This window comes from Hemicordylus capensis, chromosome 5 (assembly GCF_027244095.1).
Source record: "Hemicordylus capensis ecotype Gifberg chromosome 5, rHemCap1.1.pri, whole genome shotgun sequence".
In the NCBI taxonomy this organism is placed as follows: Eukaryota; Metazoa; Chordata; class Lepidosauria; order Squamata; family Cordylidae; genus Hemicordylus; species Hemicordylus capensis.
In genome coordinates this window covers 237528963-237547307 of record NC_069661.1, presented here as the reverse complement: position 1 = coordinate 237547307, position 18345 = coordinate 237528963, and the positions used below count along the sequence as shown (strand labels likewise).

General features: G+C 43.9%; 1 protein-coding gene and 1 long non-coding RNA gene across 6 annotated transcripts in view; one reads left to right on the top strand and one right to left on the bottom strand.

Annotated features, from left to right (window-relative positions):
* LOC128326994 (uncharacterized) overlaps positions 1–5952 on the bottom strand; it is a 40148-nt gene extending 34196 nt beyond the window's left edge. The window contains exon 1 of the long non-coding RNA XR_008308392.1: positions 5879–5952. This is a non-coding gene — a long non-coding RNA (uncharacterized LOC128326994). The remainder of the gene's footprint in view (positions 1–5878) is intronic.
* CACNA2D4 (calcium voltage-gated channel auxiliary subunit alpha2delta 4) overlaps positions 5502–18345 on the top strand; it is a 301745-nt gene continuing 288901 nt past the window's right edge. For all 5 annotated transcript variants that reach the window (XM_053255008.1, XM_053255007.1, XM_053255006.1 and 2 more), the window contains exons 1-2: positions 5502–5851; positions 8901–9042. In XM_053255008.1, the coding sequence (XP_053110983.1) occupies positions 8921–9042 (122 nt within the window). In that variant the 5' untranslated portion in view covers positions 5502–5851; positions 8901–8920. The remainder of the gene's footprint in view (positions 5852–8900; positions 9043–18345) is intronic.

The window sequence follows — 18345 nt, the reverse complement described above, 5'->3', positions numbered from 1 at the left end:
ATAAACATAATTTTTATTTTTATAAAAAATAATTTGTTTCTCCCCTAATTGGAGAAGTTGATTTTCACTTTTTGTATTTCATTAACAGGTGTTCTGTTCATGTTCATGTGAAAACCTGCAGCCACATACCTGGTAACTCTTCAAATCAGTACATGACATCCAATTTTTCTTCTCCCCATCCCAACACCTCTCTGCACTAGATTTTCCTTTTGTTTAAAAGCTTGACTGCTCAATTCACCCAGCTCCATACTAGGTATTAAAAGGACTGATCCAACATTACGCAACTATTTTGTATCGGTCATAGTATTCTGAGAATACTATTCTGAGAATCTCGGTTTTCTTTTCTTTTTTTGACAAGTTTCTGGTCAATTATGACTGTAAAAATAGTGCACGTTGGGCTGCTGAAATTTAAGAAGCAGATGGTTAGGGTTTAGAAGTAGGGGTTAGGATTCCCAGTGGTCAAGACATGGGCCTTCAGTGCCATAAGCAACTCCTTACCCTTCACAAGGTTGCAGTGTGTATTTTACAATGTATGAATGAGTTTACACATGCAATAGATTGTGCTTGTGCTAGCCAGATCATAGAGAGACGTGGCAAGAGGATTATCACACATTTCTGTGCCTGCATCTCGGCACCTTCCCTTTTTGGTATTTTGTGCCAAGAATATTTGTCTACTCCAAATATGTATCTAATGAAACCAGCCAGTGAGACTTTCTTGGAAGGATTTTTGAATACCGTATTTTCACATATATACCACACACACACACCCCAACAATAATTGTTATATTATTATATACTGCCCTTCATCTTAAGACCGCAGGGCAATTAGCAAGATAAAGATAGTAATAAAAATTCAATAAAAGCAATCTGAAAATAAAACACACACAGCTATTTCCTGAAAGGAGAGCCAGGGGCCACTCATTGGCCAAAAGCTTGGATAAAAAGGGCAGTCTTCATTTTCCTCTGAAAGGCAGATTATAACGCGCACCCACATATGACCTGCAGAAAAGTAACATGTAGGTTAAAACAAAAAAAAGAGTACACACCTTTGTATTGCCCATACCTGTTAGGCAGGAAAGAAGGAAATATGGAGGGAGGGAGGACCTTCCTCGGGCAGCTAGCTGGTGGGGTGCAAATGGAACTTCTCTGTACTCTGGAACTCAGTCCCATGAGGGTTCTGGGGCCAGAGCTAGGAGGGAAGAGGAGGTGGGTGGACAGGCTGGAGGTGAGCCGATCCATCCTATGTGAAAGGTTGCTTCCCTGTTTCCACTCTGCTTCCCCAGCTTCTCTCTCCCTTTTCCCCTCCAGCATAAACACTAGTATGTATTTTAAAAAGAGAGAGAGAGCGATAACTCTCTTTTATCTCACACAAACATGCACACACACACACACACACACACACACACACACACCCTTCATGGGATGCAAAATCACATATATCCCATGGGGTATATGTGTGAAAGTGTGTTACATATAGTTCAGACTGTCAACCTCTTTCCCCCTTTTTTGTGTATGTGTTTTGTTTTGGTCTGTCATTTTCTGGTGCTTAGACGTTTTGCAAAAATAAGAATGGAAAGAGTGTTGAGAAGTGGGTGCCGAATGTCTAAATAATGATGGACTTGCCTAATGGCGAATATGCATGTTTGTTTACACAAACATCAGTTCCTGGAAGAAGCTTATAATGTCAGAAGACACTGCATAATGTGAGAGCTTGAGGATATTTAGAAGGCAAATCTCAATTTTTTTTTGTATTGATTTATATATTTTTTCAAATGTTACAGCAAATAAAGTAATTTGTTGCATTTAAACAGATGCTGTTCTCTACAAAACATGTATTTTCTTGTATATTGTTACAAATACTGGAAAATTAAAATGGATCACAGAGGAAAAGAAAAGGGGTCACAAAGCAACAACTCCTCTTATTGAGAAACACAACTCTCAGCATAATTAAATTCAACATGAACCGCTACAGTGGTCAGACTCCTCCGTATGATGGGAGGGACCAATATGTCAGAGTACCACATTGTCTGACATACTTATTTACCAGAAGCAGGAAATACTTGCTGAAGATGTACAATGGCACTGAAAAAGCAACTGCATTATAATGCTAACAGGGACAAGAAAAGAAAATGTGGAATGAAGTCAACTTTGCATGCTTTTTGGCAAACCAATGTTCAGACAAACTTGTCAGATGCCAGAATGTGTATTCGATAGTCCAGCTTGGTGCCATTTCTCAGAGCACCTAAACTTTGCGCAAACTAGAATTTATTGTTACTAATGTTACTACTAAATGTAAGTGCTCAAATTTCACATTTTTTTCAGTCATCCTTACAGAAGCTCTGATAAAGTAGGCCAGTGACAGTGGAGGGCTGGTGGTGGTGGTGGTGGAAGATGAGAGAGAGGCTGGGAATTAAAAAGGGCTGTGCAACTACATCACCTCTCCTTCTCTGCCCCCCATGCATACACACATCCATCCCTTTCCTTATATTGCTTATGTTACAGCTCACCACTTCAGCCGCAGCAGTTCATCACTCCAGCACAGCACTCTCACAGTTCATCACTCCACCTGCAGTGCCCACACAGTTCAACGCCCCGCCATGGTGCCCTCACAGCTTGTCACTTCAGGAGCAGCACTCTCGCAATTCGCCACTCCAGGCCCTCGCCGTCCGTGGTGCCAGTCACAGCATCCTTGCAAGTTGCCACTCCAGCACCTTGGCAGCTTCCTGATGCCCCAACAACAGTGACTTTGCCTTCACTGAAGCTGCCCTTCATAGCAACTCAGCTGCCAGCTCCAGCACAGCCATTGCCCTACACCGCACTAAGCCTGACGGGCTATCCTGTTGTAAACTGCCCTGAGCCATTTTGGAAGGGCAGTATATAAATCAGATAAATAAATAACAATATACAGATCTGACCAGCTGCTCAGCCCACCGAAGCCTGGTGACCACCAAAATACAGAGCTTCAGTGACCGACCTGAGGACTACAGACCCTGGAAAGCCTCGTTTTGGAATGTTGTGGGTGACTGCAACATCACTCTGAGCCAAGACTTGCTCACCACATGGCTAGGGAACACGTCTTTTGCTCATATACAGAGGATAAGAGATGGATGAGTGAATAACTGAGCAACCACTCTTTTAGAAGCTTGGAAAAGGCTAGAGGTGATCTATGGAAGGCCTGAAATCATACTAGAGGCCCTTCAGGAGCAGTTAGACCGATTTCCCCCAATAGTACCTGAAGACTATGAGAAACTGATTTAAGGACACATTTCACGGAATGAAACCCATCATAGAAAAGCTGCTATGGGATGCACAAGAGCAGTTGGTTGTCCAGGCTGCAAAATGCAAAGAATACTACCAATGCACCTTCTCTCCATTCTTCTTCCTTGTGAAGTTTGTCTGTGACACAGCCAGAACAAGGTAATTCTTTCTGGACAGACTCCCACACTGGGTGGCTTGGTTGCTGACACTTGGGCCTTTGTTCATATACTCGACCTGCTCCTTTACTCTCAGGCTCTGGGCCTGCATCTTAGCATCTCTCTCTCTCTGATCTCAGCCTTGGTTAAGGCCTCATATGTTCCCCCTGATTTAGTTGGGAGCTGCAAGCAACCTTTCAATATTGCCAAGAACACATATATAACCACCACAATAATTAGTAATACGACTATGACCAGAATTATTATTCTACTCCAAGCCCACAAATCAGGAAACCAGAAAGTCAGCCATGACCAGTCCCAGTCTCCCAGCCTGAAGGCCTGGTCTTGAGCTACCTGATGGAAGCTCTGGATATGTTCCCAAATAACGGCAAGATTCTGTTCCACCTCTCGGTGTTTGTTTACACACATGTAACAAGATGAATTCACAAGTGCACATACCCCTCCCTGCTCAGCCAGCATCATGTCAAGGGCCAACCTATTACCCAAAGCAGTGGCACCCATCTGCTTGACTTCTGCCTGCAGATTCTGGAGGCTATTAGCAGTGGCATTAAAGGCGGTGGAGATATTGACCAGGGTCTGCTTTAGTTCAGCTACCCCCAGCCATGGTAGCATAGCCCTCACCACTGAGTGAGGCATCCTGTTCCGGGTAGAGAGACGGTTGGAGGCGGACCTCTCCTGGAGATGGTAAGTGCGATGCAGATGCTGGCTCCCATTGAGAGACCTATGTACGGTGAGTGACACAACCCTTACTCCCAACAAACAGGTCCCTTCAGAAACTGCCTGGCAAGAACTTCAGAGCAGCATCCCCACATATCGAGTACCACCCCAGAAGATCTATTTCCGCCCAATATCTCCAGGAATGACATCTAGAGGTGAGCCCCCCCCCCGAGTCTGGTTATTCTGTATACACAAGAAAGGTTTCCCTTGTACCCTAATAGTGGTAGCCAGCAGGGACTTACATCCCAAGAGGTGCTTATTACTAAACACCAACAGGGCAGTAGTATTTGAGAAAGTCCAGGGACCATCTTGGGCTACAACACCCAATGGAATGGGTTTCTGGGCCGCATGCCCAAGGATATGATTACACACCCAACAGTCAGCGAATTTGGCCTCTGTGGCGGTCACATTCACTGCGGCCATCCAGAGGTTTGTCTCCCACCCAGCGGTTACGGGTTTTACAGCCAACCAGGCCAAATCCACAAGGACAACAACAGCAACCCTTACCCCACCAGGAAGCACACCACCAAACATTTCCAGGAGCAAAGCCATAGTCATTCCTCTCCTTCAGGGTCCAACTCACCCAATGGGCTAGTGGGTTCAGCCCGAAGTCGGGGCCATGGAGTTGGTCAGCCAAAGGGAAAGCAGGCTGCCACCATGAAGCTGTGCCAAGTCAGTTCTCCTGGCGGGATTCCTCCTGTATGGAGGGGGCCGGGGTTTAGCCCAGTTAGCCTCTTAAACTCCTTAATCAGCACCCAGTCACCTGGCTGGAGGTCATGACATGCCTCAAGGTCATGACATGCCTGGAGGTCATGACATGCTGCACAGCCTGGGCAGCTTTCACTTGCCTGTTGAGATACTTAAAAAAGTTAGTGAGATTTACACAGTATTGGACTGTATCATTCTCCAGTTGATGTAGCCTCTCCTTCACTGGAGTCTGTTTTCTTCATTGTTTTCTAAGGAGAAGATTCAGTTACAATGCAATAGGCCATAGGACAGTAGCCAGATTGTTAAAACTGATGTTTAGTCTAAGTAAATAGTGGAATTTATCAATTCCAGATGGGAGTGTGCTGCCTCCACAGCACCACCGGTTTGGTATACACACAAGTGGCAACCCAGGTTAAGATTGTTAGACTTTTTGTTGGTTTATGAAACTCTAATAATTTCATCTATGTTAAATGAACCAGAAGCATGCTGATCACTTAAGCAGAGAACAGCTAGTACAGCCTATTTAGAATCAATGTATTGGGAATAGCTTAGTAGGGCTGTCTCAGCCTGAGGGTCAATAAAGCACTGGCTCCTCCTTTGGGCCTTTGGCCTTCTCCCTGTTGGTCTTACCAGTAGGAGAAAAGGGCCATCTCTGGGAAAGAGGCCAATTTTCACCTGAACCCAGCTGAAGACCATGGTCTTTTTACCTAATGGGTTTAATATCCAAGTATCACCAATCTGAATGAACCAATTCTGAGGAAACAGCATCTATGATATAAGTTATTCTTTGCATGTTAGAGAATAAAAATCATTTAACCTTCTTGGGTATTATCTCCATTCTGACTCTACCCTGCTCCACAGTAAATCTGTTCTCACAACCAAGAATTAGAGGATAGGAAGTAGTAAAGCCAGCTATTGTTGCTCATGAGAACCCAAAGGACTTCTGCCGACCCAGCCTGTTCAAACCTGAGTAGCCTGACATTTTTACGAAGGTAGGATAAAAACAGCAGCTGTCTTACTTTGGTTGTCGATTGTGTGGTGAAACTGCCATTTTAAACAGCCCCTGGTACCCTGTTGCAATGTTTCTCAGAGAGTACTGTGGCTAGTGGGACCAAGCAGAAAAGAACTGATAGTGCAGTAAGGGCTGTCTCTCTCCTGGGAGTGTAATGCATTATGGGATACCTCTTTTGATCCTCAGAGGAGCTGGCTCCCAGACTATAAAATATAGATCCCAGCTGTGTTACTTGTGTGCTCACTGGGTTTTCAGAGCCAAATGGAGGCGTTGCTCATCTGTCAGGATTAGGGTAGGAACCTTTAATCCCTCCAGATCACCCCCAGATGCTTGTGTGAAAGGCCTTAGGTCTGTGGTTCTGTTCCCCTACCTGAAATCCTGATGAGCTTCACTAGTCCACTCTGTATTCCCCAGCCAGGGATGGGATATCCAGGGAGTTTTATAGCTGAGTAGACCTTTGAGGGTTAAAAATAAACCAAACCACTGCAGACATACAAAGATCTATTAAAAGATCCAAGCCCTTTGGGGACAGGGAGCCATCTTATGAATGCATTTTTTATTTTTCTATGTAAACTGCTTTGAGAATTTTGTTGAAGAGCGGTATATAAATATCTGTCGTAGTCGTAGTAGTAAAACATTTGTTATACAGCCACAAATAATTTAGAACCAACTTACAAATATATGACTGGATATATTGCTCGTCAACACATTAAGAGTTCAGCTGCGTGCTGCCCCCGGCCCCAACCCCCACAATTAAAAACAAAGCTGATATGGAAAGCCTACAACATTACAACTGAGTATAATTTCTGGATTTGTATCACCTGCTAGAGTCTGCTTCGGCAGCATAAAGATGGTGAATACTCTGGCTCTTCTAAATATAGATATGGTGAACTAAAGCTTTCTTGTAGTTTATTTGTGCGCATTGGTAGTGCAGGAAACGTGCTCTAGCTCCTTAGGCATCAACTTTTCTTAGTGAAAGTCTGTGTATTTTTTGCAAGGTTAGGAAGCCTGGTCTCCTGTCTCACCATGTCTTCTGCTGCAGAGGATCCTGATGATAAAACGATTGTATTTCCGTGTGTGGGTTTTGGGGTTTTGGGTTTTTTTTGTGCGTGTTTTTTTTCTTTTCTTTTGTAACAAAGCATCTCCATATTGATTGATCAACATCTCCATATTGATACATCAACACCTAAGCTAGTTGTATAGTGGGAAAGTAAAGTAGTTGTTTATTGTTGCTGTTGCCTGTTGGGCACATGTGAGCTGTTGTGCCCTAAAAATTAGTGGCCACAGTGTTTCCATCAGTAGCCAGAACCCAGATCCATTAAGGGGGCCACTGACCGCTGCTCTAATTTGGTGCAGATTGTAATAGGTCAGATCCAGGTCCTCATCACCTCTCCACAACCCATCACTTGTGTTGTGGTATCAAGCATGAATTGTCCACTTTGCTAAGCAGGGTTCATTCTGGTTAGTATTTAATGGGAGACATGTGAGCACTGTAAAATAAGATATTCCCCTTAGGGGATGGGGCTGTGCTGGGAAGAGTACCAGCATGCTTGTGTTGCATGCAGAAGGTTCCAGGTTCCCTTCCTGGCACTTCCAAGATAGGGCTGAGAGAGATCCCTGCCTGCAACCTTGGAGAAGGCCCTGCCAGTCTATGTAGACAGTACTACTGAGCTAGGTGGACCTATGGTCTGACTCAGTAAAAGGGAGCTGCCAATGTCCCTCCCCCCCTCCTGGAGAAGAAGAACTGGTCTTGTGGTAGCAATCATGAATTGTCTCCTTTGCTAAGCAATATCTGCCCTGGTTTGCACTTGAATGGGAGACTACATATATGAGCCCTGTAAGATCTTCCTCTTAGGGGATGGAGCCGCTCTGGGAAGAGCATCTGCCTGCTTACATGCAGAAGGTTCCAAGTTCCCTCCCTGGCATCTCTAAGATAGGGCTGAGAGAGACTCCAGCCTGCAATCTTGGAGAAACTGTTGCCAGTCTGTGTAGACAAAAATGAGCTAGATGGACCAATGGTCTGACTCAGTAATAAGGCAACTTCCTGTGTGCCCATGTTGCTTTATGCTCAAATGCTGTTCATGCTGCCTCCCAGATGAAATAGCAGTGGAATTGCTGCTCACAATTACCTTTGATGGGGAAAGTATTTGTATGTATCTATTACTTCATCCAATCTTTCCTCAAAATGCTCAAGAGAGCATTTTAGCCTTGCAAAACACCCAAGAGGTAAATTAGGATGACAGCATGCAACATGCCTGAGACCACTCAGTGAGCTTCCTAGGTAAGCAGAGAGTTGAACTAGGGTTTCCTAAATTGAAAAACCAACACCTGGGCCACACCAGCTGTAGCAAATTATTAGACCATTGGGAGCAAGAGAGAGAGGGAAGAAAAGTAGAACAAGGGGAATCTTATTTTCATCTAGCATCTGTATTTTTCATAGTCAGTTTCAATATTTTAGATCTCGGGTTTTTTATGCATTTTGTCTTTTTATGCCTTTTAATCTTTTCACATCCATTTACATCCCTTTTATGCCCCCCCATCCCTTTTTATGCCTTTTGTGCTCTTTTGGGACTCTTGTACCTTCTCAGGCTTTTGATGCCCTCATGCCTCTTGTGTACTTTCTATTATTTTTATTACAATATGTATTTTTACTTTTAATATGTAATCATCCCTTATACTTTATGCTGATTTGTGACTGATGGTGATGAGATCAGGGTTTCCCAACCGTGGGCCCCCAGCTGTTGACTACAGCTCCCATAATCCCCAGCCACAGTGGTCTTCAGCCATTGTGACTAGGGATGATGGGAGTTGTGGTCCAGCAACATGGTTGTGAAGCTCTCATTTTAGGTTATCATATTGCCTACATTAGAATATTATTGTGCCCAATAATATAAGTGTAATTATGTAAGGATTGGTTCAATTGAACTTTCAATGTTTGTAGTATGTTTCCCCCCCACATGGATCTCTCTATATTTTTTGTGTTAATTGACTTTTGCTTAAGCATCTCTCTCTATATATATTTCTCTAAGGTGTACCCGTCACGAATCCCATGTGTGGCAGCTCTTGCAAGAGTTTGCGTCTGCGAGCAAGCTGCAGGCAGTGGGAGAGGAAAGCGGCGATGCCGGAGGACAGGCTTGTGAGAGAGATGAGAAACAAAATGGCAGCGGGCAGGTGGGAGAAGAAGAAAATGGCGATGAGTGGGTGGGGGAAGAAAAAAGCGGCAGGGGAAGAAGAAAATGGCAGGGGGTGGGCGGGCAGAGAACTAGAGGCGCAGATGCTCTGCGCCCAGCCCAGCCCAGTTTATTTTATTTTATTTGTGTTTGAACATGGATTTGAATCAGGTCTCTCAATACTTATTTTCTTCACCATACCTGCTGCCTTATTTATGCTTGCCAAGGAAGTCCACCTTGGCAACCATAAGCAGTTTGGAGGCATTAAAAATAAGTCTAGTGGCATGAAATCTGGTGGCATAAACATAGTCTCTTTTCAGAAGATAGGATTTGCTCCCTGGGCTGATAGGGATGATTCCAGAATGTTTATTTGCTTAATATCTCAATCCTTAATATTAATCTTCATGTCATTTCTCATCAGTCTCATTTCCTATAATGCTTTGTATTCATTAGGCTACTGTATATGCACCAGAAGATGGTACCAAAATGTCAGTGACATATTAAAACATTATATCTGGTTTTAATCTCATTTCTACCAGTATTTATAATTCATATATACTTGGTAAAAGCCTCTTGATCTTTTCTCAGGCTTCCTTATATATTTCAGTTTTCTAACCTGGTTTTATGGCTTCATGTGGTATTTGCTTTATTTTGGCTGAGGCCCTGTAGCCCTCACTCCATTTCCTTCTGATCATATGGATGTTAGCAGGGTGAGCTGGATTTAATTAATAGTTCCATGCTGAATTTCCTTGGCTGCTTCTAGCATCCGTGTTTAATCTATAAAATGATATATATCCTTGCACAGTTGTTATGAAGATCAATGAGGTAAGAGTTTTAAAATACATTGTAGGCATTGCATATTATATGTGTCAGTGATAACTGATGCAATCTTTGTTCAACGGGACAGTCCGTCAGCAGCAATCCATCAACCAATTCTGCAGCTGATGGAAGGGAAAGGAGAGAGAGTGAGGCCTTTCCCACAGGGTTTACTGGGAACAACTGGCACAGCCCACCCTGCCCTGACAGGGATTCTAATGGTTTGAGATGATAGGGGACTGTCAGGAAGGATATTTATCCAATTGTTCTTACTTAGTTACTATCCTTATTCCTACTTGGAATTAGGGATGTGCACGAACTGGTCCAGAGGCCATGATAGAGGTCTCCGAACTGGTTCGAACGTGGCCCTGTCTGGCGCAGGTGGGGGGTGGTTCTTTAAGGGCGGGGGGTTGCACTTATCCCTCCCACCGATTTACCCTCCTGCTGCTTTCCCCCTGCTGGTGCTCCATTTTTGGAAATGATTTTGAGGCAGCAGCATTCCTCCCTGCCCCCCCTGCCCCCGTCGTTTGCAGGAAATACTGGAAGTAACAAGCGTACATGTGCCTGCCACGCACATCGTACATTGCGTGCGTGATGTGCACGCATGACGCGGCAGGCACACACACGCTTGTTACTTCTGGTATTTCCTGCAAACGATGGGGGCAGGGGTGGTAGAGAGGAACGCTGCTGCCCCAAAATCGTTTCCAAAAACCGGAGCGCTGGTGGGGGGAAAGCGGCAGGAGGGATAAGTGCAACCCCCCCGCCCTTAAAAGGACCGCGCCTCCACGGTTCTGTGCACATCCCTACTTGGAATAGGCCTGATACATGCATCAAACCACCTGTGAGGTTTCTTTAGCCATAACCAGACATCACATGAACATGCCTTCTCTGTGTGCCTCTGTTTGTTTGCTTGTTAAAGGAGGCCAGGACAGATCCATGGGGATGCACATGCATGTGTGAGGGATGTGCACATGCACACGCCACTTCCAGTATTACACTGACCGGGGCGGCAAGAGGGAGTACAGCTGCCCAGCGCCAGCGATTTTTAACACAGCACCAGAGGTGGAAGTGCAGTGGGGTAGGTAAGAATACCCTCCCCGCACCTTAAAGAGACCCACCTCCCACCTCCAGGGTGTGCATGGAACCAGTTCCGTGCGCATCCTTATCCCTCAGTCCCCCTGAGAAAGAGTTCCGAGTCTTCCGACTCTTTCTCAGAGGGACTGATAGGTAAGGCTGTGCACGGAACCGGTTCTCTCCATCTCCAACACTACAGATTCCTTCCAACAACTAATTATTTATTATTTTATTATTACTTAACATATTTTTGTAATTGACAAAATCTCTACTCTTAAAAAGAGGAGAAAACCTCAGACTGGACCAGGTGTCCAATCACAATGCTCCTGCTGATTACCAGGCCCTGTGCAGTTTCCAAGGATACCAGGGCTTGGTGACTTGACAGCACACTTTACTCTTTACCCACTACATAGGGATAGACTTGTAACAACCAATTCTCTTACAAAAATTCTCTTACAAAGGGTTCTTAATGCCCACTATTACACATTGCTGAAGCTTGGGAGGCAGGGGAAAGTGCTGGTCCCCCCCCCCCGAATTGTGCAAGCCCTCTGCCCTGCCTCTCTCACTGCTGACTGCTTGTGTGCTGTGCCTGCCTCATTGTGGGAGCCATGTAGAAGGTGTATGGGTGAGACTATATGGTAATCGGCTTGTATGAGTTATTCCCCGCTTTGTGTATTTCAGAGGTGGCTTGTCCTAGGGCTTTGATATTTGGCAGTGATGCAGGGCAAGATGGGAGGGCTTTGTATATTTAATTTGAAGCAGATTGGTCAATGTGTTTATTTTTAATAATTTTGGGTTAAAAAAAATTCAAAAAATTACTATAAGTGGCTTTTTTATGGCAGAAAATTACAAAACCTTCTGGAACTGAAGTCTTCCCATTGGACCTTCATTCTACCCCCATGTGGAGGAATCTACCCTTTGCCATTAAATCACTTTTGCCCAACCCTTTACATCTTCTAGAATGGCTTGGCACAATGCTTTGATATTGGGCACAGACGTAGGGCAGGATGGGAGGGCTCTGTATCTTTAATCTGAAGCAGATTAGTCAATCTGTCTGTTTTTAATAATTCTTTATTTTTTAAAAAAACTTTTAAACAGTGGGAACCACCCTTGTTCTACTGGTATTATTTTGCACTCTTCTTTTCTTCTGGGTGTGCATTGGATAAGGACTGTCTCTAGATTTTCTGGGACCTTGGGCAAAAATAATTTGCAGAGGCCCCTATAATGAACATCTGTCTGTCTGTCTATCTAGCTACAATGCCTGTCAATCTTGATAATGTTTAATTATCCCACCAGGACTATCTCTAGCTTGTGCGAGGCCTCATGTTATGAATCAATATTGCTCTGCCAGAATAAGAAGGTTCTCTGTTTCTGTGCTGCAGAGCGGGGTTCCTATAAGTTCCGGGATGGGATGGGGGCTAAGCAATTGCCCCTCTAGCCTCACTTTCAGACAGTGATTGTAACTACGCTGTGCCAATGTTATGACCTATATAATTTATTCTTAGCTTATCCAGAGCTTTTGTGAGGCAGTTGACTATACATGTGAAAAAAGCCATTTCCATGCTAGGGATCATTAGGAAGGGGATTGAAAATAAAACTGTTAATATTATAATGTCCTTATACAAAACTATGGTGTGGCCATACCTGGAGTACTGCGTACAACTCTGGTCACCACATCTGAAAAAGGACATTGCAGAACTGGAAAAGGTGCAGAAGAGGGCAACCAAGATGATCAGGGGCCTAGAGCACCTTCCCTATGAGGCAAGGCTACAACACCTGGGGCTGTTTAGTTTAGAAAAAAGACGACTGCGGGGAGACATGATAGAGGTCTATAAAATCATGCATGGTGTGGAGAAAGTGGAGAGAGAGAAATTCTTCTCCCTCTCACATAACACTAGAACCAGGGGTCATCCCATGAAATGGATTGCCAGGAAATCTAGGACCAACAAATGGAAGTACTTTTTCACACAACACATAATCTACTTGCTGGGAAATCTAGGACCAACAAATGGAAGTACTTTTTCACACAATGCATAATCAACTTGTGGAATTCTCTGCCACAAGATGTGGTGACAGCCAACAACCTGGATGGCTTTAAGAAGGGTTTGGATAACTTAATGGAGGAGAGGTCTATCATCGGCTACTAGTTGGAGGGCTATAGGCTACCTCCAGTCTCAAAGGCAGGATGGCTCTGAGTACCAGTTGCAGGAGAGCAACAGCAGGAGAGCGGGCATGCCTTCTCCTCTGGCCTGTGGTCTTCCTAGAGGCATGCCACACAGGTGGGCCACTGTGTGAAACATAATGCTGGACTAGATGGACCTTGGGCCTGATCTAGCAGGGCTGTTCTTATGTTCTTATAAGAGTAGTAATAATACTAGTCCTATGTAGTTGCTATCTTCTAGCCTAAGCTACCTGGAGGGCTTGTTAGCTCCTTGGAGGAATGGTTAGATACAACTAAAGCAAATCAGTGCTGTAAGGATGTTGTAGCAGTTTCCTACACTGAGCAGGAGGTTGGACTAGAAAACCTCCAAGATCCCTTCTAACACTAAAATTCTATGAAATAAACATGATGGTATGATATGCATATTTGTCAGTGCTCCACTAGAGGCTGTCACAACCCTCCTTAACAGCCAATTCTAATCAATGAGTGATTCAGAAAGTAGAACTCTCTGCTCTGCTTTCACCAAATCGTGCTAGAAAGAACCATGTACACCACCCTGAGCTATTTGGAGGACGGGGAAGGAAAGGATATAAATATGTACTGTAACAATAAATACAATGTATATTTCTTAATACACATTTTTAAATGCATCAAAACTGATACTATTTTTGTCTCTTATGGACTTTGTATTTGTCATCCAATATGTTGTATGCTGGTTGATATTAAACCAATGTTTGTGTTATGTTTTTAATACCTTGTCACCAATGCATCCTCTTTGATTATGGCTGAAACAAACAAATCTGAATTCATTTACTAAGAAAGCTGAATAGAAGAACACTGCCTGTCTAAATTATGCAAGCAGGCACTCTCTGCAGGGGTAAAACTTGTCTCTTTTTAGCTATCATCACATTCTCCTTGAACTCGCCGCATCCTTACTGAATGCGGGCTTTGAAAATGAACAAAGAAGATCAGAGTTTAATGTCTTTTTGTAACTCGTTAGAGCAGCATTCCATCAAGATTATAATTTGTACATAAGCTGAAACGGTCCCCGTGTTTCCCCACTGCCAGTTTGGCATCTTGTCTTCTCTGCAGATGTAAAGTAGCTTAGAAGTTGTCAGAATGTAATATCCTTTCAGTAAAATACACAAGGGGAGACAGGTAATGCTTTGCATTCTTGTGCATTTTCCGACTTAGCAAGCAGAGCAGTCTCTGGCTTTCAGTCAGTGGCAGAAGAGAGAACAGGACATGCCAATTAATCAGGATATTGCCCAAGTGAGCCAAGCTGAGAGACTGTCACTTTGGCATGCAACTGCTGTTCCAAGAGATTCCCTTGCTCTTATGCATGCATGTCCACATCGGAATTGGTATGAAGGATCCCACAAAGCCTCAACTGCTTGGCTTCTGTCTACAACTTTAGAAGATGCCTCTGGTTCACATTAATGTTAACATCAGTCTTCAGCTAAGGAATGTATAGAACGCTTCAACTTGAAACAGGCTGTTACCAGTGTTTCAAGCTCAAGACAGAACACCCTCTTTAAAAAGGGCCTGTTTCGAGCTCAGAACAACCCCGTTTCAATCGAGACATTTCGAGCACCATTTTGGAGGCTTTTTCTCCCTCTTGTTGATTGGTTTTCTGGCACTGGCTTCCAATTGGTTTGCAATCTCTTTGCTTCTTGGTTGGCTTGTTAAAATACAGATCAAGTGGTGTCATGAGCAACTGTGCCCCCATTGGCTGGGGAAAGGAGGGAGGGAGGAACACTTCTGGAGGGAATTTCAAAATGTATTCAAAGGGGCTGGGAGGCAGAGAGAGCCCTTATGCCTCTCTTAAAGAGGATACATCAAGAGAGGAGGAAGGTAGGTTTGATTCTGTGGTTTTCTTTTCTCAGCACTGAGTATAATATGCTGTGCTATGGCTGCTCTAACTATCTGGTTTTGCTGGACCTCAGATTGACAAAGACAGAACTTGGGTGCCTTCCTTCCTTCCTTGAGTTGTGTGGTTTGGTTTGTTTGTGAGATAGTGTTGTGAGGAATGGACAGTGGCAGCTCTGTGCGTGTGTGTGATATTTCTTGGTGATTATTGTGATGAGCTCCATGTCTGGACTTGACTTGTGTTTCACTCAATGCTCTGGTCTGCTCTTCAATCTACATTGCAAGGTGTACTCAGTCAAAATGTGGCTGAAATTGCTCTAGTTGAGCTTATGCTATGCTTGATGCTAAGGGTGCTGCTGTGGCAGCTATTGCAATGCTAGGAACATAAGGAGTCATAATTGTGTGTGAGAGAGCAACTTGTGCCAATGATGTTACTGTAGCACAGTAACAAAGTGTTAGTGTAGCACAGTGTTACTGGCAGTGGATTCTGGGTCAATCAGTGGTTCTTTTTTGGCCATTTTTTTTACTGTGTTTGAAATGTGTGGTGTTCTGTGTTGGGGGGACAATTGTGTGCTTTTGCAGTGTATTTCAAGGCAGGGTTGTAAAATGCATTGCACTCTGCATGTGCAGCTTATTCCAGCCATAGGGCACAATGGGGAAACCTCAAACATCCCATTGTTCCCCACGGGTAGCTCTTAGACACACCAAAATAGGTTGTGTAGTAGTGCATGATGGGTGCTATCTACCACCCAATACACAAAAGAAATGGGCATGGGAAATTTTTAAACAGATTTCTAACCTTTTCCCCAAGCCCCCATAGGATCCTTTGAGGTTTGGGGAAGATTTATTACAAATCACCTGCCTTTTGTGGGTTGGGTGGTAGATAGCATCCATCATGCCCTACCATCCAATCCACTTTGGTGTCCCTAGGAGCTACGCATGGGAACAGTGGGGTGAAACAGAATGCAAAATCAGTTTTGTGCACATCTCTATTTCAGCTCTGTTTTTGCTGACCAGAAAGCAGGCAGCCGGACCACACATGGCAAATTATTATGGACAGTAGTAGGACTTAATCTTGGTATAAAATGTTAGTCTTTCATTGTCCCCCTCCCCCACTTTGCTTGCACCTCTAAAAGCACTTACTTCATCCCATAATTTGAGCACCCACACAGAACTCCTTGCAGGAAAGGCTAGGATACAATTGTGACAGCTGAAAATGTGGGGTTTGCAGTCATCAGAATTGCTGTTACATCTTCATTTCTTACACTTTTCAGAGTGAAGATAGTGGCCAAAATGGCCAGTTATATCTTTATCCATGCTGGTGTTAATAATTCATAATGCACAAGTGATAAAATGGTGGGAGTGATTTCCACTCATCTCCCCTTCCATCAAAAGCACTCTGTGACACCTTGAAATAAATTGTGGGCTGCGTGAGCCAGTGTGGTTTAGGGTTAGGTTAGAGCATTGGGCTCGGACTGGAGAAACTCAAATCCCCATTCCGCCATGAAATTCACTGGGTGGCTCTGGGTCAGTCACCTATCTCTCAATTTAAACTGCCTCACGGGGTTGTAAGGATAAACATAACCATGTATGCCACTCTTGGCTCCTTGGAGAAAGAACAAAATATAAATAAATAGTTCTGAATGGTACAGAGCACTTCAGAGGAAGAGGAGATTTGCACAAAGCCCCCCCCCACCCCATTACATGTGATCATCACCCACGCACTGGGACTCCAGTTCACCAAACTCTGCAGGCTTTCACAGACCGCTTTTATAGCATTAGTTGGGCTGTCAGCCATTAGGTCCTTACCCCTCCTTATGAAATGTATGTGAACATGTTTATGATGTTGCCTATACAAAGCTAGCCACCTAATGGCGCAGCAGGGAAGCAACTTGCCTAGGGAGCAAGAGGCTGTCAGTTCAAATCCCTGCCGGTATGTTTCCCAGTGTATAGGAAACACCTATATCGGGCAGCAGTGATATAGGAAGATACTGAAAGGCATCATCTCACTGTGCAGGAGGATGCAATGGTAAACCCCTCCTGCATTCTACCAAGAAAACCACAGGGCTCTGTAGTCGCTAGGAGTCAACACCGACTTGATGGCACAATCTTTCTTTCTTTTTTCTTTCTTTCTATACGAAGCTGCCTTATATTGAAAGGCTGTTGGCCTATTTAACTCAGTATTATCTATATTGATTACAGCTCTTGAAAGTTGGAAACGGAGGTAATTTTCTAGCAGACTCTGGGTATGCCAGGGATTGAACCAGGAACCTTCTGCATACAAGGCATGATATGCCCTTACCTGTTGGCTCCTTCCCCCAATAGCAATAAAGTCACCCCACTTAGCTGTGAGATAGAAGTGAGAACTAGTGCTGGACTAGGACTGGGGAGACCCGAGTTCAAATCCCCATTCAGCCATAATACTAGCTGGGTGACTCTGGGACAGTCACTTCTCTCTCAGCCTAACCTACTTCACAGGGTTGTTGTGAAAGAGAAACTTAAGTATGTAGTACACCGCTCTGGGCTCCTTGGAGGAAAAGCGGGATATAAAATGTAAAAATAATAAATAATAATAATAATAACTTGTGAGATCTGCATAGGAAGCATTACAAACTAGCTTGCAATGTGTTCAGGGGACCAGTTGATGACTAACAATTTTAAATTAGGCTTCTGAATTCGCTGCACCATACAAGAATTCCACACAAGATGGCAAATGGTGGCCATATGCTTCCCCACTAAATGGGCGAATTGGCCAGGTTCTGGGATGAAATCTAGAACTGTTAGCCTTGCCAGTGTGAAGAGCAAAATACGTTCTGCATATACTCCTTTTGTGCACATAATCCTTAGCAGGTTGAGTGCTACACAATGCCAGGACAGGGATCAAAACAGGCCTTGGGTCTTTTAATTTGATCCTGCATAGCAAAGCTCTCATCAGCAGCACAAACGTTCTCTCCTCAAAGATTTGTTTGGCTCATTCTGCTTCCATGGAGCAGACATTAATCTCTTTTCTCTTTAAAAAATTGCATTCTCCTTTAGCAATCGAATTCTTTTTTAGTTATGTTGACATGAAGTGAAAGAGATTAGGTTTAGCTGTTTGCATGGCAGATAAGGAGAGCAAATGATGTGGCTGGGAGGAGGCGGAGGAGGGAATCTGCCTTACAGCAGGCAGAAAAGCTGCCATTTACCCAAATAAAAAAATGAAACATCTGCTCTCAGTATTTTTTTTAATTTTATTTTAATTTAGTTAATGATGGGAAATGCGTTTTGTAGACTCCATGTTTACTTGGTGTTTGCTCCTTTGCTTTTTTGCTCTGGGCTTCTTGCTGCTGCTGTTGCTGCTGCTAAGAATAACAAAGGATATTCTGGGTTAAAAATGCTGAGGCT